A 17,514-nucleotide genomic window follows, 5' to 3' on the forward strand; every position below is an offset into this window, starting at 1 on the left:
TATATATGTGTGTGTATATATATATATATATATATATATATATATATATATTTTAGTTGCATTCAGTTTTAGAAAAAAATTAAAAAAAAAAATCTGGCTGCCAAGCAAGCGTGTGCTTATTTATTTAATTTTTTTTAAAAAGATGTTTTTCCTTAATTTTCTCTATGATTTTAAAGTACGTTCAGCTGAATAGGATGTATAACTGATTTACTTATGAGCGCATATTCCTAACCTCTCTTACTGTTCTGTTTTTCTCCATTAATCCCGTCCCGTTCCGTAGAGGTGACTCGATCTATTCCCACTTTTTCTCATCTCTGTAACTCTAAATGAGGTGCCCTGCGTGGCCGTGGTGAGGCCAGACTCATGCGCCAGGGTCTCACTCAGTAAAAGCTCAAGCAAACAGAGGATCAGGCAAAGGTGGGGCGCTGCGGCTGCAGGCCGGGTGCAGCCCTGCCGGGCGGGGCCGTCGGGCCCGTTAGGAGCGGTAGTCCTTTTTACTGTACGGCTTGTTCCCCAGGATGCTGTCCACCTCGTGGGTGATGGACGACGACAACTTTGGAAGAACCTGTGAACACACACAAACATGACGCTGAATTCATAGCCGCTGTTACAAAAACGGAGAAAAAAAAAGCAACTTATTTTACCAGATCTGCTTATTATTTGTGCTGTAAAACATTTACCGAGTTTTATGTCAGATTTCTGACCTGTTAATACTGATTTGGCAGATTCCTCTTTAAACAGTAGCACATAGGAAGACATAAGATCATTACGCAGAATATTAGAGGTTTTCCAGGCACATCCAACTGAGAGACCAAATTGAGATTCAACCTGCCAGATACAGAAATCTCTTTTAATTAGCAAACTGAATAAAGTCCAGGTTTGTCTTGGGAAATAAAGTTTCCATCTAAAAAGCTTCTTGCAATTCAATTAATTAACTGGGGTATACAGACATAAAACGGGCTGTTTGCTGAAGGAAAAGCATAATGAGACCAATATTACACCAAAACTGCCCTACAAATATATACATTTTGCATTTAAGATTAAAGAAAATCTTTGTAAATATTTTATAGTCATTTTAGAAGTAGTTTTTTAGCTGCATATCCATACTTGATTGCAACAAACGATCAAGTGTACGCTAAAGGAATGTTATTGCATTTTAGGAAATAAAATCCTTTTCTTACTTAAAAAGGTAATTGAATTATTTATTTGTCTTTTAACGTATTGTGACATTGCATAAAAAAGGCTGAAACAGTTAAAGGAAAAATCTGCAGAAAGTGCCAGTGTTCTTATCCGATTAATCGTTGGCGTAACTGATAATTACTAAAACAATCGTTAAAACTATGAACATAATACATTGAAAGTGTAGAAATTAAGTGGAAACTATATTTCTCTGGACTTCTTAAAGGAAAACTAATTTACATGTGAGACTGTGTTCTAATTCAGGGTCTCGGATAAAAAGGTCTGGCAAGAAGAAAACTGCAAACCCCTCGGGAAATGTGAGGGTAACATTTTGAAGCCGAAATATCAAATGCACACAGTGGGAGCGGATTTAGTGTGCACAAGCGTAAACACAGTCAGGAGTGAAGGCAAAGCATCAAACTGGAGGAGACGGTGTGTGTGGGGGGGAGGGGCGATGCTCTTCACTGTGGGCCAGGAATAATGTGAAGTGAGAACCCAAAGCCCCCACCAGTATGCGAACCCCATTAAAAGAGCGAGCCTTATCAGCAGAGAAAGAAGTGGCCGTGAGCTAGTCTCCAATCCCCTCGGCAAATGATACTGGGCTGACCTTATTAACGCGGTACAGTAAAGCAAGAGAGCGTGCAGCGGTGAGCTGCCCAGGAGGACAAGCTGCACTCGGGAGCGGAAGAGCTGCCGCTCCGCGCCGGAAGGCACGAATACGAATCCGATTAGATGGCCTCCCCGTCCCATTCTTTTGAAGAGGGGAAACTTTTAATGCGCTCCGCAGGAACAGAAAAGAGGGGAAAACAAAGAGGAAGGTTCAGCGGCCTCACCTGGATCGCTCCTATGTTCTCCATCAGCTGGTCGGTGTTGGACGCCCCTAAAAGGACAGAGCTCACCCCCTCGTTCCGTAGGCACCACGCTGCAGGAGACCAGCAAACACTGATGACGTCCCCACCACCTCACACACACACACACACACACACGCAGGGCCACATCCATGACTCACACACACACACACACACACACAAACATATGCTGCACAACATGACACCATTTCACATAGTGAATCTATAATTGATCTACAGCAAAACTGGGTAAAACATTAAATCACACACAGTTTTAAATAGATGTACATTAACTTTCTTCATTTTCCTTGATTGTACATAAAAGAGTATCTCATACCTCGGTTCTCTGTCCTGCAGAGTCACTCAGAGCGACTTGGATACGTGTGTTGTGTAGCGAATGACACAGAGGCGTCGTCGAGTCTCAATAACACTAAATAAATTACCCAAACCTGGGAAAAGCATGGTCCTGATTGAAAAAGTAATCAAGCTGTAATAACCTGCCACCTTAAGACGACACTACCGATATCACATCTGCACTTAATAACCTGCAGAAACTGCCTACATACGTTTGTGAGGTTTCTGCACCTCCACAATCAGTTTCAGTATTGATCCAGAGCAGCGCTCTGCATGTTTCTCAGGTCGTGTTGACGCGAGAGCAAATCACTCATAAAACATTTGCAGATCTTTTGCTGATCACTGCGAGTTCATCACACAGAGCCTCTGGAGCCAGAATTTGTTTTGAATGATTTGCACCGCAATGTAATATCACATCATGAGGGGAACAACTTTTTCTTCCCTTTTCTCTGCCTCCTGCCTGTCCTCGCCAAGAGAGTTTCATTACCTTAGTAAAAAGTGCTGCCAGCCTAATATTGGGCATGATGAGGTCGCAGCCTTGGCGACAGGCTAGCAAGGCCGCAGTCGCACGGACTCAGGCCACATACTGTGGATTAGCTGCTGCCACCAGGCTCCTCCAGGACCCAGATATGTTGCCGTTGAAACAGCGAACCACAACAATCCCACCACAGAAATGTTGAAAGAGCTCAATCGGCCTGGGAACTCTCACACATCTTTAAGACTCTGAAGAACATTTACATTTGGGAGATGGTTTTTTCTTTATGCGGTGGTGCAATGTGGCATGAAGACAGTCCTATTTGCTGAGCTAGAATTTATGGTGTGCATCTTTAAATTGGTATTTATGACAGTTTGTGTGATTTGTGGGTCTTTAAAGTTGGATGCTGTACACAAAAACATTAACGCGACACTAAACATGACACAGGAGGTTCATCTGGAGTAAAACTAGATCTTCTCTTTTTTATATATTTGCTTTTTCATTTGTATCTAAGGTTGTGCGTCTCTGCTTTAAAGAAACGGCTACATTTATACTTCAGCAGAAAAGAAAAACTGCAAACCTATCTAAAAGCAAGGTTGTGCAAAGCATTTTTTTGAGGATTTCATCAGCGAACGCTGCTGAGAACAAGCAGGAAACCTGACATTCTGCGATCATTCTGAACAAATCGACACAAAAATACCACACTCCTGCTTGGTGTGCTGTTATAATTGGTAGCTGTATTATGCAATACAACTGAATGCTTCTGCAATTCAGGAAGCTGTAGTTGTAAGCAGATTACAGCACAAAGGGAGGCAAAATGTTGCTGTAAAAATAGTGGGATTACGATTCAACACAATTCCTCCGCCAAACTGGAAATACAACCCAGAAAACGGGAACAGTTGAAGCTTTTTCCTCTGGATTTGTCACGAGTGCACGATGCCTGGCGGCAGGGAAAAGACCAACAACTTAGCTTAACTTCATCCACTTGTCACATTCACTCTCTAAATCCTGAATTTAACACCTGCTTCGCCAACACAGCCTCAAGCTAAAGGCAGAATGGTATCAATCACAGTTTTAATTCAACGCTGGAGTGAAAAGGACTCCACAGTACGCATAAATCTGCTGTGCTGCCTTCAGAAGCCCAGAAAGGAGTTATGGGAATTGGCTGTCGACTAATGGGGCGTGAAACTTGATTTATGACAGTATTTTACAGTGAGGGTGAAGAAACGGCAGCGATCTAATCTGAGATTGCAGACTGAGTCTCGGATTTATTCACCTCATAGCTAACGTTTGACGGTGGGGTTTCTGGCTCTGCTGCCAGCAGCGACTAGATATCTGTCACCTGCGGATTAATTCCAGGGATCCTGTTTTGATGCAGAGACTCGAAGCTGTTAAATGCATGAGACAACCTCAGATTACTCCATGTGTTTGCATGCCATGTGTCGACACTCACGGCGTCTCCGCTCTTATTAAAGGAATGAGTCAGAGGCATGTTTACTGTGTGTTTACGTCCCTCGCATTCAAGATCCTACGCTGCGAGGCTTTCACACCGAGACAGACACACACGTGACAACACGACAGAGAACTCAGACAGCTGCGAGAGCGCCGCTGACCCCGGGCCCGTCCGAGGCCGAGGGACGGACAGACAGACAGAAAGAGAGAGAGCGGCAGAGTGTATCTGCGTACCGATTGCGAGTTGGGGCAGTGTGCAGCCCAGCCGCTCCGCGATTGCCTGCAGCTCTTTCAACTTCGCCTGCTGACGCCGGCCCTCCTCGCTCAAGATCTTGTCCTTCAACCACTGGTAGCCCTGTTGAAAACATAGCACACCTGCTCAAAAACACGGCCCCGCTCACATCGTCGTGTCAGCAGGGCCCGTTTTTAAACACGTGACTCTGTCTTCAGCTGTCAGAGCCTCAGCCGGGGGAAGAAAAGCTGCTCCTGCTCACATTCTGCTTGTTTTTTTTTTTTGTTTTGTTTTTTTTTTAGATCATCACAAAGCTATGGAAATCCTGTCCTGATTATTGTACTAATAGTATGAAACAGCTCCACTTAGCTGAGGTGCAAAACGTCTCAAAACAAGGGATGCTACCGGTCACACAGCGAGCCAGAGACACACAACATCTACAGGCAACACTGAGCCAAACAGGAAGCAGGAACTGCACAACACCAACACAAAGGGTCTGCTTCATGAACCACTGTGTGCTACACAATCCACAACACACAAAACATGCCACTTCACCACAGAGGGACACAACAGTGTGAAAGATCAGGGGCTAGTACAAACGGTTTTTCCTGAATGCTCATTTCACTGATGGGGAAAAATCCTGACTTCTCCCCTCATAAAAACTACTTTAAAAAAAAAAACGTTAGAGAAAAACGCGTCTTCTGCTTTAAAAAAAAAAAAAAGAACTCATTCAGGTGTTGTTAGAGTCAGATTAAAGCTATTTTCAACGTGAATATGTCATATATATCATGTGCATTTAAATGAACTGGGCCGGAGTCGGCTCGCTGACAGACGGCGCCGTAGAGGTGCATGGCGAGAACACGGCACTGAAAACACACACACACACACACACACACACACACAGGCACACAGTATGCAGAGCTACAGAACCTGAAAGAGACAGAGGCACAATGAAACAAACGAGCCGCAACCAGTGGGGGAGGGGCGACACAGAGCAGTGAGAGTGGGCACAGACGAACGGAGAGGTGCCGGGTCTACCTTCAGAGACGCCCGAGAGTACGGAGGCACCCTGCCGTCGTATTTCCCTGAGATGATCCCACAGGCCAGCGGAGACCAAGTCATGGCGCCCACACCTAAAACAGGAGCAGATCTCATTTGTATAGGACCAAATTACATCAATGTGAGAAGACGTTCAAAATTGTACTTTAAGAAGTACAAATCAAACACAGAAAAAATTGCAACAACACATTCTGCCACAACTGGAACTTTGAGAACATCCGTAAACGTGCTGTGGCCTGATATGAAAACAAATGCGACACCTCTGCAGTAGCTGAACTTCAAAGCTTGTATCTCAGTAATGTGTGTTGGCTTTAGAGAGTCTCAAGGTACAGCAATATTTTTTAAAAGTCTGACATTTTTTAAACTTTTTCTAGGGTCATGTGTTTTCCTTGTCTAACGGGGCGATGGACAATGTTGCTTCGTTGTCTTCACACAGCTCATCCTGCTTTCGCCTCCATCCCCCATCCAAATGGTGACGCTGCAGTTGGCCAGCAGAGTCTCTTCAGTGTTGGAAAGTCGGTAGGATGCTGCTCTCCCGTGCGACACTGTGCTGAATCATTTGAGACGTAAAGGTTTGCGATTTGCTACCAGATTATTGAGAGAGGGAGGGGTAAACGTTTGTGCCACTATATACATATGGTGTAATTCCTGTAAAAGAAAATGAGAAAGTTCGCACTTTCCATGTTCTGTGTGATTTCTCCCTTTGCAGAGATCTTTTATAAAACTGTCAAGGCCTGTGAGGCTGCATCTTTATTTCTATGAACATAAAGACGAACATTTCTCCCCCTTCTCCAGCCTTTCACTGCGTTCTGTCAGTCAGATGTACAAATGCATCACACTATTGGCTTTTGCTTCAGAGAAAAGGAAGGACAAATAACTTCCCAGTATCATTTCATAACAAATTCACCACAGTACGACACATAAATGCATCACCAGAAAGGCTAAGCTGTTTTTGTATAAAAATCTAAATTGTGTGATCAACATGATTTTTAATTAGTTATTTTAGTTTAAGACTTAAAAAAGTCGCATTCTGGTTTCAGAACAAAAACTGAAACCAGCTGTAATTATTCTTACATTACATCTTTGAACCTGTTCTACTCGTATCTGCTCAGGCTGAACTGAGTGGAAGATAGTGGAAACAACTGCATGTGTTCAATATGAAGCAAATGATAATAAATAGACAATACATGCACCCAATTTACCATTGCAAAAAAAATAAAAAATCAATACTTCATCTAGAGCGAGAAATGCGTCAGCGCTCACCTATCTTATGGAAAAGCTCAGGCAGCTGCACCTCCACTTTCTCCCTCTGGAACATGTGGTACTCTGCCTGCTCGCATATAGGAGGAATCTGGTTAAACTGCCGCGCCACGGAGTACGCCTCCTAAAGGGAAAACAACAAATAGACCAAATCATACCGAGGTAATAAAATGAGGAAAATGACGTGATGCATAATTCTCCTTCGTGTTGATCTGTTTTTCTGTGTTCTCACCATTATCTCCATTGGGCTCCAGCGGGATGTTCCCCAGTACATGGCCATACCTTGGTTTATCACATGGGTCATTGCTCTTACAGTTTCTGCAGAGACACGTACACAAACACCATGAGCTCCCCATGTTGTGCTCCACGATGCAACGTAAACATCCTTGACTTTTAATCTTAAAAAAACAAACACAAAAAAAAACGCACACGTTTGTTATCATTTGCAATCCAAATATCCCAGACAATTCAGGAGGGAGGTGGAGAAGCTGATTATGTTAATTAGAAGCCGGAGAATCCTGATGAGCGTGACATCTGTTCTTAACAAGACAAGACTGGAATGACGTTCACGTTAATATTTACAAGGATCTGCTTTAAATTTGAAGCGTGCAACATGAAACGGGAGCCAAGTGACATGAATAGGAGATGACAGCCATACGTTCACCAGTTCAGATTTTTAATCGTGCACAAAGTGGGCTGACACACAGGATGGAAGCTGGCGTATTTTAAGCACGGAGGGTTAAAAATACGCCTCCCTTTAACGTGCACGGTGAATATTAAAGAAATTTATCTCGACGCATTGTGTCCCTGCATTACTATATTTTATTTAAAGGTCGGAATTTCCGCTTGGAGTAGGAGCTGACGCGTGCCAAATGAAATCTCCCTTCGCCCGGCTCTAATTTCCGTCTCTTCGTTGGCTGGGGTGACAGTTTGTTTTGTGTGTGAGGCTGCAGAGCAAAACATGAAACGGGTTAGATAACAATCGGGCTTCCCAGACAAGAGCACAAGCGCAGGAGTGTAATAAAAAAAAGAAAAAAAGATTGCATCAACCCCTCAGTAATCCCGCATTCATCTATTAAGTTTACGGATGCCCTGCTCCTGAGAAATCGGCCCTTTTTATCATCCTTAGGCTTAGGAACGTTTTTCTGAGGTGAAAGAGGAGCCGTTAAAACCTCCTTTTTCACCCTGCTTACCCGCTCAGCTACTGCCAAAATAAAAGTACACCAGATGGTTTACCCACTGTAAACTCATGAGTAACCTTGAAGCTATCCATATGAAGAAGTCGTCGCAAGGCAGATGGGCAACAAAAATAAATAAATATTTTAAAAAGTAAAACTATTTTTCAGAAATAAGACAGAGAAAGAAGATCCCAGACACAGCGAAGCATCAAGCCGAAGGCAGAAAGATGACCTCAGGCTCAACTTTAACCCTGGGAGGAACTGCTACCGCTGCAGCAGATGGACGCTGGGCGTCCAGCTGAGCCCACACACAGTTAGCAACTCTGCCATTTAAAGGTCTCCAGCATCAGCATCTATCATCATTCCGACTGTGGAGGTGGAAGCACCCGGACCACAGGAGGCGTTTAAAAATAGACGTTTCAGTTACAGGAGGATTGTACATCCAAGTCCTCACACTGCAGTAGTCATAGAGACGAACAGGAGGCTGTTTTTAATACCTATATATATATATATATATATGTGTGTGTGTGTGTGTAATATAAAAAACGGAAAAGAAAACCCAAAATAAAGTTATAAATCCAACGAGACAAACAGAATTACCTTCCATAGGTGTGTTGGGGTCGGGTCTGTTGGCGAAAACCACATCCACGTAGTCTAGCTGCAGTCTTTCTAAAGAAGCTTTTAAACCTGAAAATAAACCCCACAGTAAGTCTCTGTCTGCTCCCACATCTACAATGTTCAAGTGCATGAGCAATAACAGGGAGGATATTCTCAGCTTAACTCGGTTATTGTTCCAAATGCAGCTTTGATTCCCTCAACCTGAAGCTGCTAATTAGGAAGTTATTCATCATTTTTAATCCGGTGACACGCTGCAACGATGCTTACCTTCTATAATGTGTTTTCGAGATAAACCTCTTTCAGTCTCGGCTCTGCAAAAAAACACGAGAAGAAAAACTTTGGATTATTAAAAGTTATTGGGCGTTTCTGCCACTTGCTGCCTGCTGGTTAACCCAAAAAAGCTGCCGGTTCAACTCCTGAGACGTTTAGAAGAAATAATCAACCAGTGAACATGCGCTAGTTAAGCTTGTGTTAACTCATAGGGAGCAAAATGGAGAAAAATGTGAAGTATTCTGTGCATACTTTTTAAAAAAATATTAGGCAACACACTATTTTTCTTAGAAACTCAATATATCACTGGGTGTAATAAATATCTTTGAGTTTCCTTTTTTAAATTGACTTACTTAAATCAATATACTTTTCAGTGACATTCAACAAATCAAATTTTGTCAGATATTTTTGCAACTGCAATGAATCAAGATTCAGTATTCTATTATTTTCTTTATGTTTTAAATAAAGCCAATCAGATCGTTCTCGTTTTTCCTGACATTATCGTACAGCGAGAATCTCCTGGTGCTGACAGGACATCATTTGATCCTTTGTGAAATATGAGAGACGTTTTCAGCTTTACTGAAAAGAACCTGACAACAGATGACACATGATCCCATTACCGGCACCGGGTGAGTCAGGAGAAATTACACAGGGAGATAGTTTTTCACTCGGCATCCAGATAAAAACTTACTTTCCGCCCCAGAAGATCTTCGTTGTTATCACCAGACTGGAGCGTCTAAAGATGGAGAATGACAGCACATCTGTTAGAACAGCTGCCACACCGACTCGCTGAGAACAGAAAGACGATAACTAACACAGAGGAGGAATGTGTTTAACCCACACAAGACACAGGTCTGATATTGCAGCACACACTATAATAGATGGCTTAGACACATCCTTAGGAGAATAATGCGTCCGTACTTTATTACTATTATTTGTTGCACAGACGTGTGCAGGAGTAGACCTCCATCTCACTCAACCTACAAACGCTAATCCCAGATCGACAAGAAGTTAATCCATTATTCAGCCTCATTGAGAAGGAACACTCGAGTCAAGGCCCGTGTTAATCTTGTGTTTTGTGGACTGAGACCTTGCTGTTCCGGATCACAACACACACATTACACAACCTCCTATTATGTTAGAGAAAAGAGATGATACAAGATATGCCGGCGGGCTGCGGCAGAAATAAAAAAAAAAAACAAACAAACACCAGAGTCGATTAAAGGTGTGCCTCGTACCTCCATCCTTTCTTCTTTATGATGTTCCCGAGAACCACCTCTGCCCTGCGAAGCGGACGGAGACAAGCAGATTAGATGAAAGATAGTGCTGCGATGATGGGAGTGTTAAGGTTGGATTTCTGGATTAAAAAGGAAGCAGTCTGGCTCTGAGTGCACACAATAAGAGGGGAGGCGTTGGTTCTAAGGAACACCTGTTTAGGATTTGATGGTGCGAATCAGCAGGCAGGTCAGAGTCGGCGGGGTCGGAGCCACCGCTACGTGGCTCATTAGCAGCTGAAGGGGTGCTAATGAACCACATTATGATCAACATGGGGCTCATTAGGGCCGGGCAGAGAGCGCTCTCTGGGATGTCTCTGCGGTCCTCTCGCTCTGACAAACAATGAGACCCCACCTGGCTGCTCCGTTTGATACAAAAAGACTTTTGGACACCGAGGTGAACAGAGACAACGGAGGTTGGAAGCAGTGACCAGTATCTGTTAGCGTCAAACACCCAGAGCAGAGAGACGCTCTGACAGGCGGTCAAGGCAAAAGTTTAGACGAGCTTCAACACAAAAAATGAGATCAGCACCGGGTTTGATCAGTTTTGTTTCATGACGATGGATACATACAGACAGAAACCTGCATTTTTGCACGTTTTTTTTTTTTTTTTAAATGTTGCACAAATGGGCCAGAATACTATGATCCCTGCTTCTCCAGTTATAGCACAGAAGGTAAAGAGCAACAGAGGAGTTAAAAGTGATCAGCGTCCTGCAAAACAGTGACTACATGTGAATGAAAACTGCCTCAGAGCTGGATTATATCTGCTTCTTATCGGAGCGGCTGTGGCTCCAATAAAAGTAATCAGAAAGTTGTGGGTTCGATCCCGCCTTCCTTCCTGACCACATGTCAATATGCATGTCAGGCGTTAGTTACTCTGTTCATCAGTATTCTGTGTTTGGGGTCTAATTACCCAGCCCAGGGTTTATTGTTCTACTTCTATGAAGCAGCTGATTTTATTGATGCTACTTAACGGATTTTACCCATGTGGAGATGTTTATGCTTTAAACTTCCCAGATACTTTGAAACGAACATTTAAATCGTAACAATAGCATGGCAGGATAAAAACGAGACATTCTAAATAGATGTGGCTTTCTTAGTCAACATTGTAACAAACATTGTAAGTTGAACTCTGCTTCTCTTTTGTTTGTCTGAGTTGGTTTCTTTCTATCGCTCCCGTGCGTGAGTGCTTTTTTATTATTCAAACAATTACTTGTTTGTTGATTACTTATTTAAGATATAAAACATTTAAAACATTCTCCTGCCTGCTCCAGTGGTTATGCCGGATTCTCCCGGCGCATCCAAACATCATCAACCCGACCTCTGCTTTAGCTGTGCTGCTGCTTCACATCCAGCCTGCTGGAGCCACAATATTTTCAGAAAAAAATAAATCCTGCCTGTGTGAGCTTACAGTAACAGTGCGTGTCTCCCACGCGTACCTGGAGGGTTGCCCTGGTGTAAAGTGAGTGATTTGAGCGCCCAAACATAAGGTGCAGTTTTGCCTTGAGCATGCTGGCTTTCTACAACCGGCCGTTAATTAGTTTTTTTTTATGCTGCAGAACCGATGCTGTGACTGATAGAGGGAGCCATGATATAATGCTGCGTGTTTCATGGATGAATAAGACTGTATTGCTTTGAGATTTCCCCATAATTGTGCAGCCGACTCGTCACCCGTTTTGCACGTCAGCCATCTTCGGTGCATTCAGCAGGAAAGAAGCCATAAAAGAGAACGCTGCTCTGAACATTTCTTTCAGACTTTTAAATAGTCAGACCATGTGTGTGTCTGCTGATAACTGCAGCAATAATGTTTAGTTGCACATGTTTATCTTTTTTTCCTCTTCTTCTGAAAAAGAGGGGCCTTTGCATTAGTACAGAGAAGCTAGTCAGTTATAGCAATAAACAAATAAATACAAGAACTCATCCAACTTTCCAGCTTTATCATAAACAAATTCATTCCAAATTGTGGTTTTAAAGTGATAAAATGTAAAAAATAAATAAATAAATAAAAATAATAATAATAAAATATATATATATATATATATATATATATATATATATATATATATATATATATATATACACACACACATACACACATCGACACTGCATATGTCTATGTGATGTGATTTTTGTTTTCTAAAGCTACAATAAGCAGCCTAATGTCAAGCTAGTCTGCACATGCTACAGTACAGTATCAACATTAAAGCAGCTGACTCTGCAGCCAACTCATCCTCCGGCTTCACGTGAAAGCCTTTTCCACACTCATGTGCAAAGTGTGTTCAACTCTTTAGCGTGCGTGTGTATGTGTGCGTCATGTAAGCTCCTCGGTGCTGCCAGGATTAACACCTGTGCAACAAATACTGAGCTGCTGTCACACAAACGCTCTCACATGCCAGATTTGTCTCCGTGTTTAAACTGCAGGTTGTTTTACAGATCAAAGACAGAGGAGGGACTGCGGCTGTGTCAAAGATCAGCTTTGTGCTCGTTTTCCTGGTTCTGACATAAAAAAACAACACGGAGAGGTGACGTGCATCAGCCGCAAAGGACTTAGGGAAAAAAAGGGATTGATGTTTCAGTGGTTGTCCTTATTTCTAATCCTAAATATTCTGCTGATGCATCTTTCAAAAACAGAGCAGATCGCAACAAATATTCTCAGGGGATTAAAAACGGACATGTTGCAGTTAATCAGATGTGCTGTTTGCCAAGGATAATCCCTTAGATTATTTCAAAGCCTCCGAGTCACTACAAAGCCAAATTAATCCATAATGGAATTCAAAACACATCAGACCTGAGGCAGAGAGAGGCAAGAGGGGTCAAAATATCATCACTGCTCGTCTTCTAAACCCAGAATTACTTTTATTTCATACAAAAAAATAGAGACCCATTAGTGGGTTCTGGAGAATAAACAAGTGTATTTAACCCAAAAAATATTTGAAAATATTTCAAAGCTGGTAAGAAAAGCAGTTAGTGGCGCTAACTGCTAACTCAATATTCAAGGAGAGGGTGAACTAAATAATTAAGATGCAATAAAACATCAGAAAAACAAACATAATGTGACAGAAATAGAGCAGTTATGTTTTATTAAATATGTTCAGAGTCTTTTTGCTTGTTAGAATTTTTAATCTCTCCGATGATGGTAAAGTTTTTAACCATGTGATTTACACGAGCTGCACTTTTTGGGAATTTCTGCCGCCTGAGTGAAAAAAAAAAAAAAAAACTGAACATAACAGAAGAGAGATGAGTTGAGTTGAGCATCCAGCCTTGAATGCATGAAGACGGGTCATTAAGGGTGCGCCGACATCCTATTGGCTGGAGCTTTACATGCTGCTGACATACATAAGGCCAGATTACTTCACATAAACCTGTACTTGTCCTTTGACACCAACACAATGACTGGCTTGGCTGTTCTCCTAAACCAGGTGAAAATGTACCGGAGATGAAACCAAAAGGCTCATGGTACGTCTGGAAAAGCTGCAGAGATGAACAGCTCAGGTGGGGTAACATTTTGACAGGACAGTTGTAGCACCAATCTGGCCTTGCTATGGGAGAGAGGCAAAATCACTGTTAAAAGAAAGTCACACCAGGTTGTTTTTGCCTCAAGCCATATAGTGGACAGCAAACATGTGGAAGGAGGTGCAGGACGAATGAGCAAAAATATACCAAACGCCGCCTGGCAGCTGTGATTGCAGCAAACGGCGGCGGCTGCACCGAATGCTGACGCAGGGCTGAATACAGTTGTACACACAGATCTGCATTTACTCACTTTATAAATATCCGTACACTTCACAATTACACACTGCTTTTTAACACAAACAATTCTGGAAGAATAGATTGAAGTTTGTGATTCAACAAAATTTTCAAGGTGAAAATTTAGTTGAAAATACTTTTTACATAAAATTCAATGCAATTCTATCATAAAACCCAGGCTTTGTCCAGCTTTAAATGATCTATTTCCAGCTTTGAAAATAATCCAGCACAGAGGCCCTAATGTAAGCAATTTAGCTAGGATTTTTAATCCAAAAGCAGGTTCAAAGTATTTATGTATACAAGGCTATGTCATGATTTCATTTCTGGATAAGTGCAAATATGGACAATTTATGAACAATTAAAGTGCAGTCAGTGGTTCTTATCACCTCAGGTTCATGGATTTTCCCTGTTTTTTTCCGTTCTGGCAGTAAAAATAAAACCTGCACATTAACAATCAGGTCACATTATTATTTTAAAAAAAGACCAAGACCTCCAAAAAAGGTTGAGATTTTGTAAAATTGCCGGGTTTCACTGCAGACAAAAATGTAGTAAGGTTTGAAGGTCAGATAACTAGTGCCTAATGTTCCAATTTTATTTATTGATTTTCTTTCTTGATTGCCATAAAAAAAAAAAAAAACATTTTGTCCTTCAACGGACTTTTCTTAAATAAAAAAAAAATCTTTTTTTCAAAGCCCAACTGAAGTGAAAGCAGAGTATTTTTTTTAAATCCTAAAAAGTTTAAAAACTACTTCTCTGGAATGATTACAGCTTGCAAAATTGCACCTGTTCTCGTTTTTTCTTTCCTGGTTTGTTTTTATGATAAAATATTGCGCACGTTTGTTTAACTAAAAAGCCTGGCAGGAACATCTAATCATAACTGATTACTTGAGAAGCAAGCCCAGATGTATTTTAGGTGTGAACCGGTCGTCGCTCTGACCTGTAATCAGAGCATGTTTTTAGCAGGAGGCACGGACAGAATATTTATGAACTGCAGAGAGGGAGACAGATTGTGTTCGTGCAATGATAAAGCATGCTTTTTATTACTGCAGCACAAATTAAGTGCATCATTTCTTCATGACTGCACACCACTTCATGACTCACACCTGGCATGAACAGTGAGCCAGTAAAGTATCTGTACTTTGAGGATTCACAACCTATCAGCAACTAGAAGCGTGGCAATGTTTGCCGTCACAGCGATACAGGATATATACTCACTTCCCAGCAGCGTAGACCTCCGCTGTGTCAAACAGATTGATGCCGTTTTCATAGGCCAGAGTCATCAGCTGCTCTGCCATCTGTTGATGAAACAAGGGGTACGAAACAGACAGGGGGGCCACGATGAGCTGATGTGCAGCATTACAGCCTCTTAATTATTCATCTGCCTTCCCAAGACTAAAGATGGCTACAGTGTCATTTGATAAGGTGAATTATTTAGCTGTCGGCAGCGGATTTACAGTAAGGAGGAGGTAAAACTGGGTTTGCTGAGCATTCTGGGAAAGGAAACTTCACTGTGAATGTTTTTAAGCTCAAGCTTTCACGGATCCATCTGCTCTCACCTCATCTGTTATCTGTCCACCGAATGTCACCCATGTTCCTGCAGAGGGTGACAAGGAGGCAGGGCCACGTCATGAACACACACTAAAGGATAGGTAAGAAGTGGCGGCATATATTCTAAACATATGAACGTATTCTACAAGAAACAAGTTCAAACCCCAAAAAGTTTCCGAAGTAGCAATAAAACCGATAAGACTTTTTAAAGTAGTTGCAGTAATTCAGGTTTTGTTATATACAATCATCATGCACAGAGAGATATACTGAAAACATTTATTTATTTAGTATTTTTAATACAGGAATGTTTTGTTTTAACTAAGTAAAGGTCTAACCCTAACTCTGCTGACTTAACAGTCGACCAGAAGACAGTCGACTAGCCCCTTTCATCTGAAAGGTAGAGCCACCGAAGTTCAAATCTGCTGGTTCACACAGTGAGGTAAGCCAAGGATATTACAGGAAAATTCAGTGGAAAGAAAATTTCTGTTCAAAAAAATTTGCATTAGCAGCAGGAAAAAAAATGCAACCTTGAATTAAATGTGAAGAGATTAGCACAGTATGTTGCAGCTGGAGTCGGTGCTTCCCGCTATGGATACTGTTGCGATACTAATAAATAATTAATGCTCATGGAAACTGTCACGATTCTTGTGTTGAGCCATTCGTGAACAACACAAAATGTCAAAGGAATTACATTTCTTCTTTTAGCAGCCTGGGCTCCATTAATACCTCTGTAATGCCACAGGCTTTGTGCCTCAATGTTACAGTAATTCATAGAACCGAGAATGAGGGTGTTTTGCAAATGGATGCTAATATTTCTCTTGAAATCTTTTTTGTTTTTTCTCAAATTGGTTTTATGTAATATGTAAATTTTCGGAGAAGCCCTTTGGATTTTTTTTATTTTTTAGCTTTGAGAGACAATCACACCAAATATAGATGGTTTTTACGCAAGTCTGTGCATAATGATTCTACATAATATGTGCATTTCGATTCTTGAATTGAGTTACTGATATGAATAAACTTTTTGAGGAATTTCTTTGTCATTACAATGCCATGAGCTAAAATAGTACATAATGTAAAATGTCAGCCTAAAAATGTTCAGAGTTTGAGCAAATTATTCACTTTCTGAAGTAGCAGTGGTGCCTTCTTATTTTTAAAAGGTAATGTAAAAATAAAGCAGAAAGGTTATTTGCTTTGCACATAAATTCATCATGTGTGCTGCTTTCCAGATTGTGTCATGATCTCACCTAATCCAAGGCAGGAGACGCGCAGGCCAGACTTTCCAAGGTTTCTGTCAAAACAGAGAAATAAATTTACATTAATGTTCAGCTGAGGTGGCAGTGATTTGTGAAGGTTTTGTGCTCGAAAGGCAGCTTCAAGGAGCACAGTAAATGTTTTTTTTTTTTTTTTTTCACAGTGACTGGGTAGTACATACTGTAGGTAAGCAAGTACGGCAAGAAAATAAATTTTCCTATATGCCTCTGCAGTCGTTGGTTTTTATTGCAGTTGAGGCTTGCAGTCGCAGAAGACAAAAACAAAACAAAAACAGAACGCCGTATGGATTTGGAATGAGCGTGCATCTTCTGCAGCACTGACAAATGGATGAGGAAAAAGGCAATGTGCGACTCATCACTGACAATACGTGTGTATGTGTGTCGCTGTGTGAAATGTCAAGGAAAGTCAGAGGGACGGGGAGGGGGAATGGCTCTTAAGCATGCCCACCAAGACATCCAGAGAAATTTCCCTCAGCCTCCCTGTGACTAAAATCCCCTTCAGCAATGAGCAACTTTGACTGCTCAAAACAACTTCTGAAAGCCGCTGTATCTGAGCCAATCAAAGCCCGGACCAACCCTTCTGGTGGCATTCACAGCTTGGATTCTTCCAAGCCTTTAAAGATCCCTCTGATATATTTTGCTCCCTGTTAACATGCAGGATGTTAAGAGTTATGACAGAGCAGAAGCAAACTCTCTTTTAAACTGATTTAGAAAGGACTCAAACTCTATATCCACATCTGATATATATA

General features: G+C 41.6%; 1 protein-coding gene across 7 annotated transcripts in view; it reads right to left on the reverse strand.

The window, feature by feature from the left end:
- Positions 1-98: 98 nt before the first annotated feature.
- The window catches only part of kcnab2a (potassium voltage-gated channel subfamily A regulatory beta subunit 2a), a 90,293-nt gene continuing 72,877 nt past the window's right edge, over positions 99-17,514 (reverse strand). For 5 of the 7 annotated variants that reach the window (XM_007549624.2, XM_007549606.2, XM_007549597.2 and 2 more), the window contains 13 exons: positions 16,739-16,782; positions 15,503-15,540; positions 15,162-15,241; positions 10,164-10,208; positions 9,617-9,661; positions 8,923-8,966; positions 8,638-8,724; positions 7,092-7,177; positions 6,863-6,983; positions 5,579-5,673; positions 4,543-4,663; positions 2,013-2,101; positions 476-565 (listed from right to left, as the gene is read on the reverse strand). In XM_007549624.2, coding sequence (XP_007549686.1) covers positions 476-565; positions 2,013-2,101; positions 4,543-4,663; positions 5,579-5,673; positions 6,863-6,983; positions 7,092-7,177; positions 8,638-8,724; positions 8,923-8,966; positions 9,617-9,661; positions 10,164-10,208; positions 15,162-15,241; positions 15,503-15,540; positions 16,739-16,782 — 985 coding nt within the window. Of the gene's footprint in view, positions 566-1,465; positions 2,102-4,542; positions 4,664-5,578; positions 5,674-6,862; positions 6,984-7,091; positions 7,178-8,637; positions 8,725-8,922; positions 8,967-9,616; positions 9,662-10,163; positions 10,209-15,161; positions 15,242-15,502; positions 15,541-16,738; positions 16,783-17,514 lie in introns of those variants that run through there. The other 2 variants (XM_007549581.2, XM_007549572.2) reach the window with 2 other exon arrangements.

Source organism: Poecilia formosa, unplaced genomic scaffold (genome assembly GCF_000485575.1).
Source record: "Poecilia formosa unplaced genomic scaffold, Poecilia_formosa-5.1.2 Scaffold2, whole genome shotgun sequence".
Taxonomy (NCBI): domain Eukaryota; kingdom Metazoa; phylum Chordata; class Actinopteri; order Cyprinodontiformes; family Poeciliidae; genus Poecilia; species Poecilia formosa.